Raw genomic sequence first — 16,881 nt, 5'->3', positions numbered from 1 at the left:
CCAAGGGTGAGGTTGTGAGAGATGCTAACACCCTGGGCTCCGCCGCTCTCCGGTCGGGGGCGCGGGCCTGCAAAGCTCCAACACAGCCCACCTGTGATCGGCCCTGACCTCCTCTCACCTGAGGCCCGGGTTCCTCAAATCCCCCGGAGCCCAGGGAGAGAGGTGAGCGACCTTGCTGGCCCAGGCACCTCCTCCCCAGCGCTAGCCCTCTCTCCTTTGTCCCACACGTGATTTTCTAAACCGCCTTATCTGCAGACTATATCTTTATACTAATGCATACTTAATTGGTCCGTCTTGACTGTCCATATAAAACAATTTAATTAGGGTGCTTTCTGGCTTTGGAGAGCAAAGAAAAAAAAATCTGCCCGGTGCTTATTGTATTTAGCACCAATACAGGCAGAAAATGTAGCACAAGTTTTTGGTTGAAAGAGCACCTCTGTGCCCATTGAAGGGCGTTGATCCGAAAAGACAGAAAGGACAAGTAAAATCGATTTGAAGCGACCCTCTCTGTCGCTTTCACACCATTCAGAAACTCCATTCCTTCCAAGACAAAGACCAGCGCCTTGGGAATTCTCAGGGGAAAAGAGGACTCCAGTCCCACGAGCCTAGGGCACTTTTGAGAAATCTTCAATATTGCACTGAAAACCCGCTCTCAGCTCTGTGTCCCCCGCGTGCGGGTTTCACCGGGCACCCCCTCGGAAGCGGCAGGCGGCCCACTCCTCCGCCGGCTCGGCCTTCTGGCCAGGCCAGACCAGCCTTTTAGGGTTAGTGCAGACCTCACCTTTGACCCCGAGATCGAAGTGGCGGCTACACTGCGGAGTGCAGAGCTACATCTCAGGCCGGAGTTCAATCAGCAATATTTGTCTCTACTCCCAAACCCAGAGAAACCAGTTCCGGTTCGGTTGCCTGAGCCATCTTACCCAATAAACACCTCCACCCTCAACTTTTTTTTTTCCCCCTTCTTTCTTTTGCAATGAATTGCCCTAGCTACCTCTAAAGGAGGGAACTTGGGTTGTCAGAACTTGGGTTGCGATGTGCTGTCCTCCATTAGGAGCTCAACGCCAGGTTATCCGACTGGCGCCCTGGCTGGGGAAGGCGGTCACCGATCAGACCTGGCAGGAAAGGGAGGAGGGGAGGGGAGGCGAGGGGAGGCGAGGGCGAGGGGAGGGGAGGGAAGAGGCTGGGCTGTGATCACCTTCACCTGCCCTGAGCCCGGCCCCCCTGTTCAGCTATCCCTCGACCTTCTGCTGGGGTTAAAGGGGGCGGGGGCGAAAGGGAGGGGGGCACCCCCAGTTACACAAGTGGCCTCCTTCTCGAAGAGAATGAGTTCACCACCTCCCCAGAGGAGCCTCACCATCCATCCCCTCGGTGTAACTGATGAGACAAACCGCAAGGAAAAACTTCTGTAGCCCATATTTATAGTATTAATGAATAGTTAAAAAAAGATTTACACTTCTTATGATCAATATTCTGAGTTATTTCCCTCAAAGTATATAATTACAGTGTCTTCAGAGTTTTCATCATTGTTTGAGGTGGCAAAACCATTTGTAATTTTCATTAGCCAGTAAACATGTAATTAACATTCAGCACTGTGTTTAACTTAATTCCTGTTTAAGACAAGGACAAGAAGCAGCCGAAGAGCGTTAGTTCCATTTGTTAATTCTGACATACATCTTACCATAACAGTTTCCTAAAATAAAAGATCCGTGTTTCCCCCATTATTCTTCTCTTAAAACAAAACAAAAATCCATTAGTTAAAATTGCATTAAACTCTGAGAGGCAGCATAGTTTATTCTCATTTTTCGCTAGTTACTGTATTCCTGCTTCCTTTATTCATTTTGGGAGGTGGATGGAGGGAGGGGGGTGAATTAAGCATTCATTATCTGAAGACTTGGAGTAGGGAACCCCTCCCCCCCCCAAAGAAATAGGTTCCGGCTTCAGGAAAGTTCTAGAAGCAGAACTGGGAAAGGGGGGGGGGGGCATGAATCTGCAGGGGAGAGGGAAAAATCACTTTGGGGGGTAGTTAAAAGTAGAAAATGAGGATTTCAACGGATTCCTAGGAAAAATGTTGCCCTCCTGTTTCAAGTTCTATCTTTGATCCAGGGTGAGGGGAGCCTGTCTGCCAGTCTGTGAGGCTGCTGCTTTTTTCCCCTCCTCTCCCACCTCTGTTTTTTTTTCCAACTTGCTTTAGGATTAGTCTCCATCCCTCTCGACCCCAAACAGTGGAATTTGGCTGTGCCTTGGGTCGTCTTTGCTCTGCACTATCGCCTATAGTTGTTGGCGGCTTTCTGCTGAGGCTGAGCCGTTAGCCCCAGCCTCCGACTAAACTCATTAAGTTGGGAGATTTTTTTCAATTGGACGGGTGTTTTTAAAGTCTCCTCTTTCCAGCCCCAAACAAGGTGTAACAACGCACTCTTCCTTCTAAGGAATGAGATGAGAGACAAGGATCACTCCAGACTTCTCCTACCTACGGTTTGGGGTTTTTTTTCTTAAAGGCGAGGCTTGCATTCCTCAGCAGCTATGTACAAAGCTCCCTGAAACCTCGTCTCTCTAAAGTTACTGTGCAGGGCTTTCCAAGGCTGAGAGCGTCTGATACATGGGGAAGCACTTCCTTGAGGTGGAAGATCTTTCCCTTCACCTTTCCTCTTTTTCCCTGCAGGCTAGTGCCTACTTTTTATCAGTTTGCACAATCGCTTAGATAAACACCGAGGAGGAGATTCTCTTTAATTATCAAAGACACATCTTTTCAGGGGGCCAACAAAGCGGTTTATTTCACCCGCCAAACTAAAGGAGAGTTATTCCTGTTTAGAAGGAAGATGCAAGCGGTTTGGGACCTTGAACAAGGCAAATATGGTTTTGGTATGTTTACTTACAGTATTTTTTTTTCTCTCTCTCTCTCCTTTCTCACTTTTCTCCTTGTGCTATGTGGGGTTGGGGATGACTTGGGGTTTTTCAAGAAAAAATCGGATTGCTAACGTGTATGAAATGCCTAGGACTGTGGTTTAAGGGGTTTGGGGAAGGGGAAACCGTCAATTCAATGCATTGCCATATTTTATTACATGTGTGTGGTAGGAGAGGTGGTGGAGGGGGGAAGAGGGGGAATATACAATTGCAAAGCTGCCAAAATATGATTAAACCGAAGCGTAAAGACTGCGGTGCCTCCCATCTCCTCAAACTCATTTCCTTCGCTAGAGCAAACTAAAAGCCAGTCCTTATAAGCGTGTTTTTCCAAGCAACAGACGACTCGGTTTTCTAGCAAAGGAGCTGCTAGGCTCGCACTAAGTGTCAGAATTTACTGTTCGATTTGCCTCGGCGCTGCATTTTGCAACCGTGTGCAACTGACAACCAGCCAGGCAGGGAGGGAGGAAAGCGCTGCCCGGCGCCCTCGGCCGCGGCTCGGGGAGGCGAGCGTTCGGTTAAGCTAGGAGGAGAAGCGCGACGAGAAGGGTACTCACCATCGGGCGGGGTGGTGGAGCTGGCGTGCGAATTTCAGGCAAACGTTTACCTTTTTGCTGTCTATTGCAACCGCGTCGGGCTGACTTAAGCAATTCTGTGCTCTATCCAAAACGTTCAAGGAACGGTTCCTCATTTTTAAAAAGCCAGCGAGAGAGACGACAGAGACAGAGAAAGAAAAAGAGAGGAGGGGGTGAGGGGGACGCACATAAACCCAGTTCAGGAAGGAAAAAAAAAAAAATCATCACCTCTCTGCCAGGGAATCGGGAAACGCAGAGGCAGCGAGATCTGAGTCCGGTCCAACCAAGTCAAAACCAATTAATTTTAAATCCTGAAGAATTATTCAGATTAAAATGTACAGAAGTTTCATTCTGCTATGCCTACGTGAGCTCAAAGTCGTTTCCCTTTAAGAGCTCTTTTCTTTTAAAGTTGAATTTTAGGCAGCGAGGACTCTTACACTAGGGGGCAGACAGATACTGTACTAGCTCCAATCTTAAGCAATTTTTTCCCTCCCAGCATATGCTCTGATTTAGCACTGTAAATTTTTCAGAGGACCCAACTCTGACAGCCCCTGGTGATTTTCAAAGTACCACAAGCCAGTGGTTAAAAATTGCATTGACTTGGAAGTTCAGAGACACACAATGGAAGCCCCTTTCCCTATTCATGGAGCTCCAGTGTGGTGGAAGAGAAAAACACACACGGACTAGATTGAGGGGAAGGAGGATTTCAATGAATCCTGGTGGACAGAACTGGTTTCTACTGAGTTCAGAGTTAAACTCAGCATTTGCTGGGGTCTGTATTCATATTGTGATTTAATTTGTGTAGAATTACAGGCACTTTCTGCAAGAAAATCATATTCCTGGGTGGGTTCACCCCCCCCTCCGCCACAGTTAAACAAATGTTTTTTCAACTTTCTCTGGCCAAATTTAAGCTTGCCATTCTTCTCATTAAAATAAATTTATATCTGCAATAAAAGACTGGGCTGGATTTAAAAAAATAACATTGATATTTATCTTTTAGTCTTAGAGCTGTTTTATTCAAAGAATATGAACATCTCTGAAGAAGAGATTTTAAAACCTGCTCCCCTCTTTTTCATTCTCAGTCTGGAATCTTCTCTCTTCTTCTATACAATAAAATTAACTGCAATTGATAGTCATTTTTTTGTTTCTTTTTGGCTTTTTAATAGCACCCCCATAACTGAATGAGTCCTAAGATACAGAGTGAAACACCTCTGACTCTATAGCTGCCCTGGGGTCGTATGCCTAGCAGACTCCAGAGCTGTTGAAGATGGTTGGGACATCCTTCATTTAAAATCAGGCCATCAGAGCGTACTTCAAATACCAAAAATCTCAAAGTGGACAGGGTAACTCTTGCTCCTCAAAATTTTTTCCACTGCATGTTTGTAGAAGGTTATCTTGCCATAGAAATGCCTGCACCCAAGAGGTGAGTTTAGGGTTTCTCTGTAATCAATTATTCTTATCTTCTATTAAATTGAGATAAGGATGCCCATTAGATTTTCTATCTCAACCCCAGCCCTACCACATCTTTGCTGAGTTTGCCCCTAATCTACTGACATCTGTAGCATTAGGCAATTCCTCCTCGAATCATAGAGACTGAAAAGAAAAAGAAGAAAAAAGATACAACCTTCTCTGAAATGATTTCTTTTCCATCCTTCTTGTCCTCCTTAGGAGAAAATTATATTGTATCTATAATCATCCTGAAATTTGCTGCCTGGCTTTGCTCTACGGCAATCTCAGGTTCATGATAGTTCAGTGTCCACTGGAGGTTTTAAAAAAAAAACTTCCAAATAATCCCAGCACCTGCAGCTTTAGTGAAATATCTAATTTCAGCAGAGAAAGGGTGAGGGCTAAGAAGGTTTCAAGAATGAAGCAAGGAGGATCCTTCCTGCCTTAAAACCAAGCCCCTCTCCGCCTACATCTTCCTTTAGTTCTTACCTCGTATTCTGCCCCGTGTGTAAAGGGTATTGAATACAATCTACACATGTCAATTATTTTTACAATTTATTTTTTAAATTCTTCATTGCCTCGATTTCTAAAACTACCAAGGATGCTTTCCTGTGGTCATTAATTTACTCTTTATGTGTGTTCATGTTTCCTGAAGCTCAGCATGCTTTGTGTAAAATATCTTAATTGTTCATAAACCTGGTTGGATTACTAGTCCATAGATTTTTCTTGGTGCAGAGAGTGTATGATGGAGATGCAGTTTTGTTCTATAAATGTTGAATAGTCATGATCCACTAGCTGGTCAAAAGCGAACAGAAAGATTACCGCGTTGGAATATAATGTGTTCTGGGGGACAATTCTAGATGTTTGATGTTTAAAACCAAATGCTCCAGAATTCAGAGATACAACCGGCTTGATGATTTTTAGCACATTGAGCAGAATGGCACAGGCAATGAAGTTCTCATTGCAGCAAATCTCTTGAGGTAGAATATGGCTTGTGCAATGATTCCTGTGACTTGTACTTGGTGTTATTGCCAATTTGGGGCAGAATCTCTGTGTGTGTTTTAATAACTATATGAATGCTTAAAAGGAACTTGAGGAACAATGAAGTCCTACTCAACTGTTCTATGACCTAGGAGCATAGTCGCTGAAGTCTTTGTCTGTGTACGTTGACAAATGTGCCTCTGATACATGTGCGCTTACATGTGTGCACAGAGGGTACGCACAGGGGACGCTGGAGGCTGCGTCCACTTGTCCATCAGCCAGCAGAAAGGTCTTTTCACCTCTCCCCACGACTGGGTGTCTGTCAGGACGCTCGCTGGCTTGGGAGTTAGCTGAAACTAACGAGAGAGAATAAAGTTGAAGAAAATTGATTTTAATTGCGTCATGACAATGAGATGAAGTCTACTTCGGCTTCTCAGCATCTGAGATGCTTTATTTGAGCAATTAAAATGTCAGGCCACATACCTGTGAAATGTTAACCCTACATGGGCAAAAAAAAAAAAAAGAGAGCCACTGAACGGCTCTTTTTCTTTAAAAAAGAAATAAAAAGAACCACCAAACCAAGCAAGTGATCAGACTTGAGTAAGGAAAGGGTCTATTCCCGGATTTGACCAAATGGTTCGTTTGGAAAATGCTTGCCAGCTGGGCTCTAGGTGCCTTCCCATCCTCACCCACTACCCCTCTGCAAAGAAACCGGGCAACTTTTCTCTTTCTCTGGCACCGCGGGCACCAAGATGCGCCGGGAGCCGCGGGTGGTGCGCGAGCTGTGGATCCGGTGGCATTGCCAAGTTGCGAGAATCGAAGTCCCCGATTCCATCCAAAGCCTCTCGCGGAGCCTTTAAGAGGCGTCGTTCCGTGCGCGCCGCGCTCCTCACCCCGCCGGGGCGGAAACCTCGGGTGCGGGGTGCGCAGAACGCGGTGGCCGCGCGCCCGGGGACGGCGCGGGCCCATCCCCCGCCTGGCTGCGGCGGGGGCACCGCCACCCCGCCCCGCCCCGCCCCCCGCCCCGAGCCCCCGGAGCGTCCCGAGCCCCGGCCGCGACACCGCTCGCGCTAGGACCGGGCTGCGCCCGCGGCCGCCATGGCGGGGCCGCCGCGCTCCGGCCAATGACGGCGAGGGGGCGGCGCGCGCGCGCCTGGCCAGGCCAACCCCGGCGGCTGCCTTATAAGGCGCGCCGTCGCCATGGCAACGTGCGCTAAGTTGCAGCAGTCGTGTCAAAGTTCACTATATAGAGAGCTCAGTGAGCTGATCGCGGAGAAGCCACTTCTGCCAGCCCCGGCGCCTATAAATCGCATTCCCTCCCGCGCCCCCCTTTTTAGCATATTTGATCACTTTGATTCTCTGTTCTTTTCTCTCCGCGGTGTGTGTGTGCGTGCGCGCGTGTGTGTTTTCTCGTCCTCCTCCTCTTCTCCCCGAGTTGCCTTCTTTCTCCGGGTGCCGTGCTGCCTTTTTTCCCCTCTTTCATTCTTTCTCTCCGTCTTTTTCTCCCCCCTCTGCGCACGAAGGATGTGCTTCTAGGTGGTGATCTGCCCTCCTCTCTCTCTTTTATCATTTCTCCCCCGCCGCCGGCGAGTTGACTCTTTCCCTATGTGTGTGAGGCGGCTCCGGCGGCAGCAGCAGCGGCTCCGGCGGCGGCAGCAGCGGCAGCAGCGGCAGAGGCTTCAGCGGCGGCGGCGGCGCTAGACGCGGCGGCTCCGGGCCCGACCCGGCGGCTTCGGCGGCGGCGGCGGCTCCGGCTCCGGCGGCGGCGGCGGCCCAGGCGGCCCGCAGGGAGCAGCGAGCGGCCTCTATCCGGCGAAAGCGGGCGGCGGCGGCCGGAGCGAGCGAGGCGCGCGCCGGGGCGCCCGGGGCAGGCGGCGGCGGCGGCCCAGCGCCAGGACGACGCCGCTCAGCGCCCGACGCGGACCACTTTCATGCTGATTCCCCTGGACCCGGGCAGCGCTCCGGCCACTCCGCGGGCCGCCGGCCTCCGCCCCGGCCTGCCTGGCTCTCTGGGCGCGCCCGAGACCGGCGCCTCTGCTCTCCGAGTCCTCCCGATTTCGATGGCTTTCCTGAATGGCTGACTGTGGGCTGCCCTGGACTTGGCCCCCGGACAGTCGCCTCTCCTCCTCCTCCTCCTCCTCCAACTCCTCGGCTACACACCAGCTCTGAGAGCGAGAGAGTGAACGAGAGAGGGAGGGAGAGAGTGAGAGCGAGGAAGATCTTTGGAGAGATTTTTTTTTTTTTTTTTTTTTGCCTCCTACTTCTGTCTTGAAGCCAGACAATCGACTTGCAGCTCTCCCTCCCCTCCCTCTCTCTCTCCACGTTCTGCTCTCACTTGCTCTCCCCCGGCCCCATCCCCTCCCCTCCCCGGCGGAAAGCCCCCCGAAAGCAACAAAGCTGAGCCGAGAGAAACAAACAAAACAAACACACCGGGCCAGACGAGCCATCGACAAAACTTTGCAAAAGCAGAAACAAAAAAGGAAAAACTAACCAACCTCAACCAACCAGCCCCCCCGAGCCACCCGGGGCGCCCTCCCGCGCCCTCTCGCACCCTTTGCACACACAAAAGGCGGCGCGCCGGAGCCCGAGACCCGGGAACCCGCCGCCGCCCGCAGCCAGGGGAGCAGGAAGTCCGGACGCGGCCCCCATAGATATGGCAATGGTAGTCAGCACGTGGCGCGACCCCCAGGACGAGGTGCCCGGCTCTCAGGGCAGCCAGGCCTCGCAGGCGCCGCCCGTGCCCGGCCCGCCGCCCGGCGCCCCGCACACGCCACAGACGCCCGGCCAAGGGGGCCCGGCCAGCACGCCGGCCCAGACGGCAGCCGGCGGCCAAGGCGGCCCTGGCGGGCCGGGCAGCGACAAGCAGCAGCAGCAGCAGCACATCGAGTGCGTGGTGTGCGGGGACAAGTCGAGCGGCAAGCACTACGGGCAGTTCACGTGCGAAGGCTGCAAGAGCTTCTTCAAGCGCAGCGTGCGGAGGAACCTGAGCTACACGTGCCGCGCCAACCGGAACTGTCCCATCGACCAGCACCACCGCAACCAGTGCCAGTACTGCCGCCTCAAAAAGTGCCTCAAAGTGGGCATGAGACGGGAAGGTATCGGCCTCTCATTTCTCCTCCCCTCGCCCGGGGTCCCGGGGCCCTGGGTACGTTTGGCTAGCCTGCTCTGGGTAAGGACACAGACGCCCCAAGCTCTTCTCTTCGTATTGCAGCTGAAAAGGGTTTTTATACTAGAAGCAAGTTCTGCAGTGGAACCCAGACCCCCCCACCCACCCCCAAATCCGCATGCTTTGGCCGACTGATTTCCTCAACTCTCTCTTTGGGCTGTTTTCATTTCCTTTGCATTGATGGCCAGTTCATTCGAGTTCGCCTGTTTGCAAGGGATGGGGAGGTGATGGTGGCTGTTTTAAAGCCTGGTTTACTTCTCTTTCCTCTCCGTTTCTCTCTCTCTCTCCTTGTTTTCCCTGCATGTTCAACATATGTCCCTCCTCCTCACCCCTCTCCCCAGCCCCCACCCTCTCAAAAAAAAAAAAAAAACAACCTGAGATTGTACTTTTTGTACAGGAGGTTCAAATTACAAATGGCAATTTTATGCACTTCGCCGTATTAACGCTGCCGCCCGGGCAGCGCTCATGTGACCCTCCGTGGATTAACATTCGGTTAAAAAAAAAATACCTGTTTTCTTTTTTCCTTTCACTTTTGAAAGGAGGAGAGCGCGATAGGGAGTAGGAGCAGGGTGGGCGAGGGGCCTGGGGCGGCTGCTTTCGCTCTGCGCGAGTTGGGTCTTTGTGATATGAAATTCGCCGAGCGCCGCGAGCCCTGCTCGGCCAATGGCGCGCTCGGCGCCGGGCGCGGGCTCCGGGTTGCGGCGAGCGAACGCCCGGGTTTCTTTGTGTTTCTGCGAGAGCGACTCTCCCCGTCCGGCGTCAGATAACCGCTCGTGCCCGAGCCTGGCCGGCCCTTCCCGACCCTCCCGGGCGGCGCCGCCGCCGGCCGCTCGCTCCCCGCCTCTCGCCCGGCTTCCTCTCGCCTCGGCCGGCCTGTCTCTCCGCCCTCTCTCTTCCTGCGAGCACACCGAGTCGGCTGCCGCCAGACCTTGGCTCTCGGCTCGCCTCTCGCCAGGGGTGGCCCACGGGGCCGGGGCTGCGGGCTTGGGGGTGTGGGGGTATGGAGAGCGGTGCTGGGGTGGCCACAGGCAGTCCGGGGTGAAGCTCCTCGGTGTCTTTTGCAAAAGCGTCTCCCCCTCCCCCCAGCCTCGGCCCCCCGCCCCCCGCGCTCCCTCTTCTCCAATCAATAAAAAAATATATCAGCCGTTCAGCAGTAAAAGAAGAAAGATGCCCCCCACAATGCTCCATCCCTCCCACTGTGCCGGGGACCCCGAGGCAAAGTGGTCCATGCTGGGTGCGCGGCCTCCCGGCCCGGAGCGGGCCTCTGAGGCCAGTGGGCCGCCCTGATCGCCGGAGCTGGCCTAGGTGGTGGTCGGAGGAGAGGGCGGCCGGGCTCCCGGCGCCCCTTGGGTCGGTGGCCCTGGCTCGCATGTGAGAGAGGGGCAGGCCTGCGGGCTCCTGCGCCGCGCGGAGTCGGGGTCGGGGGTTTTGGGGGGGCGAGGGGGGCGGGCTTGGGGCTGACCCTGCCGGGGGAGCAGGGAGGATGAGGCTGGGCATTAACGGCGGAGTGTCTCCTTTCCTCCCCGCAGCCGTGCAGAGGGGCAGGATGCCGCCCACCCAGCCGAGCCACGGGCAGTTCGCGCTGACCAACGGGGATCCCCTCAACTGCCACTCCTACCTGTCCGGATATATCTCCCTGCTGCTGCGCGCGGAGCCCTACCCCACGTCGCGCTTCGGCAGCCAGTGCATGCAGCCCAACAACATCATGGGCATCGAGAACATTTGCGAACTGGCCGCGCGGATGCTCTTCAGCGCCGTCGAGTGGGCCCGCAACATCCCCTTCTTCCCCGACCTGCAGATCACCGACCAGGTGGCCCTGCTCCGCCTCACCTGGAGCGAGCTGTTCGTTCTGAACGCGGCCCAGTGCTCCATGCCCCTCCACGTCGCCCCGCTCCTGGCCGCTGCCGGCCTCCACGCCTCGCCCATGTCCGCCGACCGGGTGGTCGCCTTTATGGACCACATACGGATCTTCCAAGAGCAAGTGGAGAAGCTAAAAGCGCTGCACGTCGACTCCGCCGAGTACAGCTGCCTCAAGGCCATAGTCCTGTTCACCTCAGGTAGGAAGGAACCCTGCTCTCTCGTGCCTCGGGGCTCCTAGCTCAGAGTTAGGGCCTAAAACTCTTGGGAGCCCCCAGAGCCACACTGTCGAGGGAAACTTGGAATGGGAACTCTGCCTAGCGGTGGGGCTCTGGCAGGCTTGTTCTGGGGAGAGGAGAGAAAGGCTGGGCCACGGGAAGGATGCTTCAGACTGTTGACTGTCTCAAAATGGGCCATGGGGAAGCCTCGCAGGCCTGTTGCCCTTCCGCCAGACTAGGATGCACACTCCTGTTCCCTCCCTCACCTCAGGCACTCTGGGCCAGCTGAGCGGGAATCTCCTCTACCCCCATGGCTCTCCTGTCACCCGGGCTGAGCCTCCGGGAGATGCCTGTAGGCGCTGGAACAGTCCTGGTATCAGCCCCTCAGGGGAAGGTTTGCCCCTGGCGGGAGGGGGAAAAGTTTGCCTGCTAACTCAGTGCAAGTTGGAGCTCCAGGCCTGGCCAACCTGAAGGCAGCAATTTTCAAAAGCATATTTTTTTCTTAAAACAATGCAGACTGTCCAGAGAGGGGAAAGAGCTGTCAGGAAGGGGCAAGAGGAAGAAAGGGGCCATCATCACTCTTCAGAATGTCTGCAGGGGGTTCAAGACTCAGGTCTGCCGCTTCCCCTGCCCAGGCAAACACTTAAGGCAATTTTTAAACACCCCACAGTTTGTGCCAACTTGGGCTGGATATGAGTGTTGCCAGAGATATAAAACCATCACTGACTGCATTATGAAATCTAATTAGTTTTCAGGTAGTTTAACCTGTGTGAGTAATAGGTCTAATATTAATTAACTCTGGAGGTCAAATGATCATGGAAGGTGTCTGGCTTACCACTTTGGGCCACACCTGAGCCTTTTGGCTGGCCCCCCAGGCTGAGTTCAGCAGAGCCCAGGTGGGTGGAAATCACCCTTTCCACATGCTTGTTCCGAGTTGTCAGCTGACCCCCTTTGTCACAGCTCAGAGAGGAAGGGGGCTCCCAGTTCAAGATAACAAAATTTGGACCTGGGTAGGGTTTGGAACCTAGTCACCCACTGCAGGTTCTGCAGCTTGTAATCAGGACACCAGGAGAGCTGAGGAGTTCCTGTAGCAGACAAAAAGATCCACAGTCTCTTCCTTATTGTTCCAAGGAAATCTGGGGACCCAAGTCTTGAGCTGAGTCTGGTAGGTTTTGAGTCCTTAACCCACTTTCTTTTATATATTATTGCTTTTTGCATAAAATCCACCCCCTCCACCGCCACCCCCAAATTCTGTCTTTGAAAGTCCTTAGGTAATCAATTAAAGGGCAGTGTCTGGGCAAGGAAGGGCTGTATGCAGAGGCTTGGATCTGGATTATTTTTCTCGGGGGACCTGTCACAACTAGAACGGTTGCCTGATGCAAATGTACAGACAGGATCGTCCCCTAACCCAGAGTCACCTTCAACCCTTCCTGCAACCCAACACCCAGCCCATGTTCCCAGACCATCCAGCCGGTGGTTCCTTTCTTGAGCTCATTGTTAGCTCTTAGACTTACCTTAGTCTTCCAGGGAAAGAAATGCCTGATGCTCTTGTAACAGTTTAATTTATTAGTGTTTGTAAAATGTAGAGGCCTGTGTGGAGAATGCAGAGCGCCTCACAAAGAGATAAAGGTCCCTGTTATCTGATTCTGAGAGAGACAGTGCGCTTGCGGAGAGGAGTCCAATGCAAACAGATCTTTCAATTTCTGATCACAGACACCTATGCATTCTGTAGACATGCAGAGCCCTAGACCCACACATGAGGAGGTTGTATGTGTGTTCTGGTTCTTGGGGTGGACGCAATGGCGGCTTTTTTTGAATATCTGCTTTAAGGATTGACAATATGCATGTGTTAGCCCTAGTCTTGCCTGAGGAGCCCCCAAAGGTCAGGTCACAACCTGCACCGCCTTCGCTGAGAAGCCTCTCATTTCAAAGGCACTTATTGTATTTTCACGTATCCGAAAAAGAAACGTGTTTTCCTGAAGATAACGGGGAGGGGGTTTCTTCTTGGAGGGACCTGGGTTTACAAAAAAAAAATCAGGGGGTGGGTAGGAGAAAAAGGGAGAGAGAAGAAAAGGAGGGAAAAGAAACAGCTCAAATGAACAGAGAGATCACAGTTTGCATGGCTGCCCTTCAATAGGCTAAACTGACAAGATCAGTTTTAAAGGGCCACTTAAATCAGTTTCAAAGACTGGAGAAAAATCAGTCGCCCTCTTTGGGGAGAATCTGAGGCTGGGTCGTGGGCGCCATTACCCGGGGCTGGGCCAGGTTGTTGCCCCCCCCCCCCCACTATATAATTATAAGCCAAACTATTATTTACAGAGGAGGAGGGGCGGAGCACTGGTAGTTTTGGTTTCATCTGTTTGTCAGTCTGTTTCCTGACCTGAGCTAGATTCACCCAGTGCACTTTGCTTGGGCCTCCCGGTCACCGAGACTGAGGAGTGGGACATAGAAAGGCTGCAGTACACTGAGCTGTGTTCTGTTTTAAAGCTAATATCCCAGGACCATCTCACACGGTTCCCCCCTCCCCAGCTCCCAAGTTTTCAGTCCGTAGGCGTTTGCTCCAGCTCTGGTTGGGGCAGTTTGACAGAGCACTGCACACACACTTCATGTGACCCATTTCAAACCTCTTAATCTGATGACTGAATTCTTCGTCGTCTTCTTCTCTTTTTTTTTTTAAACTTTCTTCCAGATGCCTGTGGTCTCTCTGATGTAGCCCATGTGGAAAGCTTGCAGGAAAAGTCCCAGTGTGCTTTGGAAGAATACGTTAGGAGCCAGTACCCCAACCAACCAACACGATTCGGAAAGCTTTTGCTTCGCCTCCCTTCCCTCCGCACGGTCTCCTCCTCAGTCATAGAGCAATTGTTTTTCGTCCGTTTGGTAGGTAAAACCCCCATCGAAACCCTCATCCGGGATATGTTACTGTCTGGCAGCAGTTTTAACTGGCCGTATATGGCAATTCAATAAATAAATCAATCAAAATAAGAAGGGGGAGTGAAACAGAGAGAAAGAAAAGGCAAAAGACTGGTTTGTTTGCTTAAATTCCTTCTGTTAAGAAAGGATATAAAAGGATGTTACAAGTTTGCTAAAAGAAGAGAGGGGAAGAATTTAATGGACTGTGAATTTCCAAAAAAAAAAAAAGACTGTCGAATGAACTTTTACAGAATGCATTAAAAAAAAAAAATTCCTGTGTCGGTCAGAACAACTTGCTACTTATCATTTTTGTATAAAAAGGAAATTAGTCTTTTTTCTTTTTTTTTTGGTAAATTTTGGAAAAATATTGCTAAAAGTGCATTTAAGGAGATTGGGAGAAAATTAGCAGAATGGAGAAAGTAAGTCTTTTTTTTTTTCCAAATTATTAATTGTCCTGTGTCTATGTACCTCTAGCTGTTCTTTTTTGTACATTTCTGGTTCCAAACCAGTTTATTCTGTGGTTCTATAATAAGTTTTGATATAATCTTGGCTTCTTAAAAACTGTGTATCCTTAAAATATATGTTCTGCAAGAATTAAAACTGAGTCCATGAAAATATCATAGGAAGACATAAAACTTTTAAAAGGCAACTCAAAGATGATGGAAACGCACTTACAAGTGGTGACCAAAAATTTTAGATGAAGTTGAGCACTCTAATTTGAGAACTGGAGGAACCACATACAACACTTAAAAACTTCCCCTATCCTGACCCACCCCCGCCCCCCAAAAGACCATGACAAACCTAGCTTTTAAAAAATATTTTAAGAAAGAGAATGAACTGTGGAATTTATTGGCAGCCAAGGAATGTGTCCAAGACACATGCTGAGGTTTTGAATAAAAAGTGAACTTTTGTAATTTGAATTGGGTCCCGCTTAGTTCTTGAATTGTTATGAAAATCCTATATCTGTTTGTATATTTGCAAACCCTTTGTATTATAATTGTTGATATTTTCCCTTTTTAAAAAATACCATTGAAATCAGCATGACAAAATAACACTGTTGGCACTTATAGGTAACGTGATTGATTCAGTATCTTAGAGTTTACAGTTTGTGTTTTTAAAAAAAAAACTGAAGGTTTTTTTTTTTTTAAGTGCAACATTTCTGTATACTGTAAAAGTTATAATAACTGAACTGTTTGGTCGAGTCTTTGTGTGTTATATTCCAAGGAAATTGAAAGTATTCAGAAATTAAAATATTATTTGATATCTGAAACCTGTTTGGCTGTCCCCACTGTCTTTCCATCGAGAAGCCCCTGTGAGCTAGCTCTCTCTGAGCTGGGCCAGGGGCTCGCTCTGTTTGTTCACTTCCCTCAGCCAGTTTGTTCAAAGGTAGACTAGTGTATTTGCCTGTTTAATTTGGGTGTGATGGGGTGGGGGGAGCTGAAGTTAATGGTTTATCTATGGTTTAGGAAGTGCCATACTGATATAGTAAACCACCCCCATTCACCTAATCCTTCTTTTAATTAAAAATGGATTTTCTAGGGAAAAAAAAGGCCCTTATATTTGTCACACTTAAGTGCCTGCTTAGGGAAGGTATTGTGAAAAGTATTAGAAATCTTGAGATCAGTATCTATTTTATGATCAGGAAAAAATACTGTTTTGTACATTTCTGACAGTTACGCAGAAGACGGTTCAAGCAAGCTAATCCAGCCTTGTCAATAGAAGGCAGTTGTTTGCAATGAGTTTTTCCTTAAGTAGGCGTGATTTTTAAAAATATTCTGTGGTTCTCATCTAGGGTGGTTGTTGAGAGGATTTCAAATTCAGTGATGTAGCTTAGAGTGGCTGAAGGGTTTATTTTTAATGTATATATGATAACTTGCAGTTGGCCTGCCTTCCCCTCCCCCCTGTACGTTCCTTCTGTGAGAGCATGACCACAGGTCAAGGGAATCTTTTCCATTGGAGTTCTGTACATAAAAACACAGCGACATTCTGACATTTCAGATTGTATAGATACAATCTGTACTACTCTTGGGATTCTTTGTCCTTAAAAGCCAAATTAAAAAGAAAAGAAAGAAGGAAACTTTATAGGGTGTGTGGATTTGGAAGTATTAACTATTTTGTTTTGGAGGTTTGTTTGTTTGTTTTTTCCTTTTCCCTCTCTCTTTTCCTGGTTTGAAGGAAGCTCAGTGTGTGGGAGCTTGCAATTTTTGTTCTTACTGAGGCTTTGCAGTACCCACACCACCACCATACATCACTGTGTTGTGGTTTGATTTTAAAAGGGGGTGGTGGGTAAGGGGATGTGAAAGAAAAGGGATCATTTTGTAAAGTGTATTAAACTTTGATAACTCAGTTCCAGTCAATACATGTAGACCAGAAAAATCTGTCTGATTTGTGCATCTGAGCAGAGTTCTCCATCTGACCCTCAGCTTCTTTCTGTAGATATATACATACATAAATCTAAGTATGTTCTTATGACAGAACATTGCTGACCTCTAGATTGAGGTTTCGTAGGTGGTTGTTTATTTTCTCCTCTTGCAAGTGCTATCCATGTGAGTGTGTGAAGTTTTCGCTAATAAGTAAAACACAGGCCCTTTGCTTTGTTTGTTTTGTGTTAGTTTATTGTAAACAGCCATTTGTTGTAAATTATTATTGGCATTAAATTATAATTTATGATTTTCAAAGCAAAAGACAGTCCCTGTTTTATTCTGCTTTAAGCATGTGTTCTAGACGTTGGAAATCTCTCTCACTCTCTAAGTTTCAGCATGTAGCTTGGGATCTACGAGGCAGAAAAACAGGACCCAAAATTTTTCAAACGGTTAAAACAAAACCCCTT

General features: G+C 49.8%; 1 protein-coding gene across 4 annotated transcripts; it reads left to right on the top strand.

Moving 5' to 3' along the window:
- Positions 1 to 2,552: 2,552 nt before the first annotated feature.
- Positions 2,553 to 16,735, top strand: NR2F2 (nuclear receptor subfamily 2 group F member 2). 4 transcript variants are annotated; one of them, XM_060401382.1, is made up of 4 exons: positions 2,553 to 2,859; positions 7,424 to 8,995; positions 10,596 to 11,123; positions 13,831 to 16,735. In XM_060401382.1, the coding sequence occupies exons 2-4, from the start codon at positions 8,554 to 8,556 to the stop codon at positions 14,103 to 14,105; spliced, it is 1,245 nt and encodes a 414-aa protein (XP_060257365.1). In that variant the 5' UTR covers positions 2,553 to 2,859; positions 7,424 to 8,553; the 3' UTR covers positions 14,106 to 16,735. The 4 variants fall into 4 exon arrangements, with proteins under 4 accessions (XP_060257365.1, NP_001156015.1, XP_027812772.1 ...); NM_001162543.1 differs by lacking the exon at positions 7,424 to 8,995 and having other exon boundaries at positions 2,817 to 2,859; positions 13,831 to 14,105; XM_027956971.3 differs by lacking the exon at positions 2,553 to 2,859 and having other exon boundaries at positions 7,172 to 8,995.
- The last annotated feature ends 146 nt before the right edge of the window (positions 16,736 to 16,881 follow it).

The sequence above is a fragment of the Ovis aries genome, chromosome 18, assembly GCF_016772045.2.
Source record: "Ovis aries strain OAR_USU_Benz2616 breed Rambouillet chromosome 18, ARS-UI_Ramb_v3.0, whole genome shotgun sequence".
NCBI lineage: Eukaryota > Metazoa > Chordata > Mammalia > Artiodactyla > Bovidae > Ovis > Ovis aries.
The sequence above is the reverse complement of the archived record's forward strand: the minus strand, read 5'-3'. Positions and strand labels throughout refer to the sequence as shown.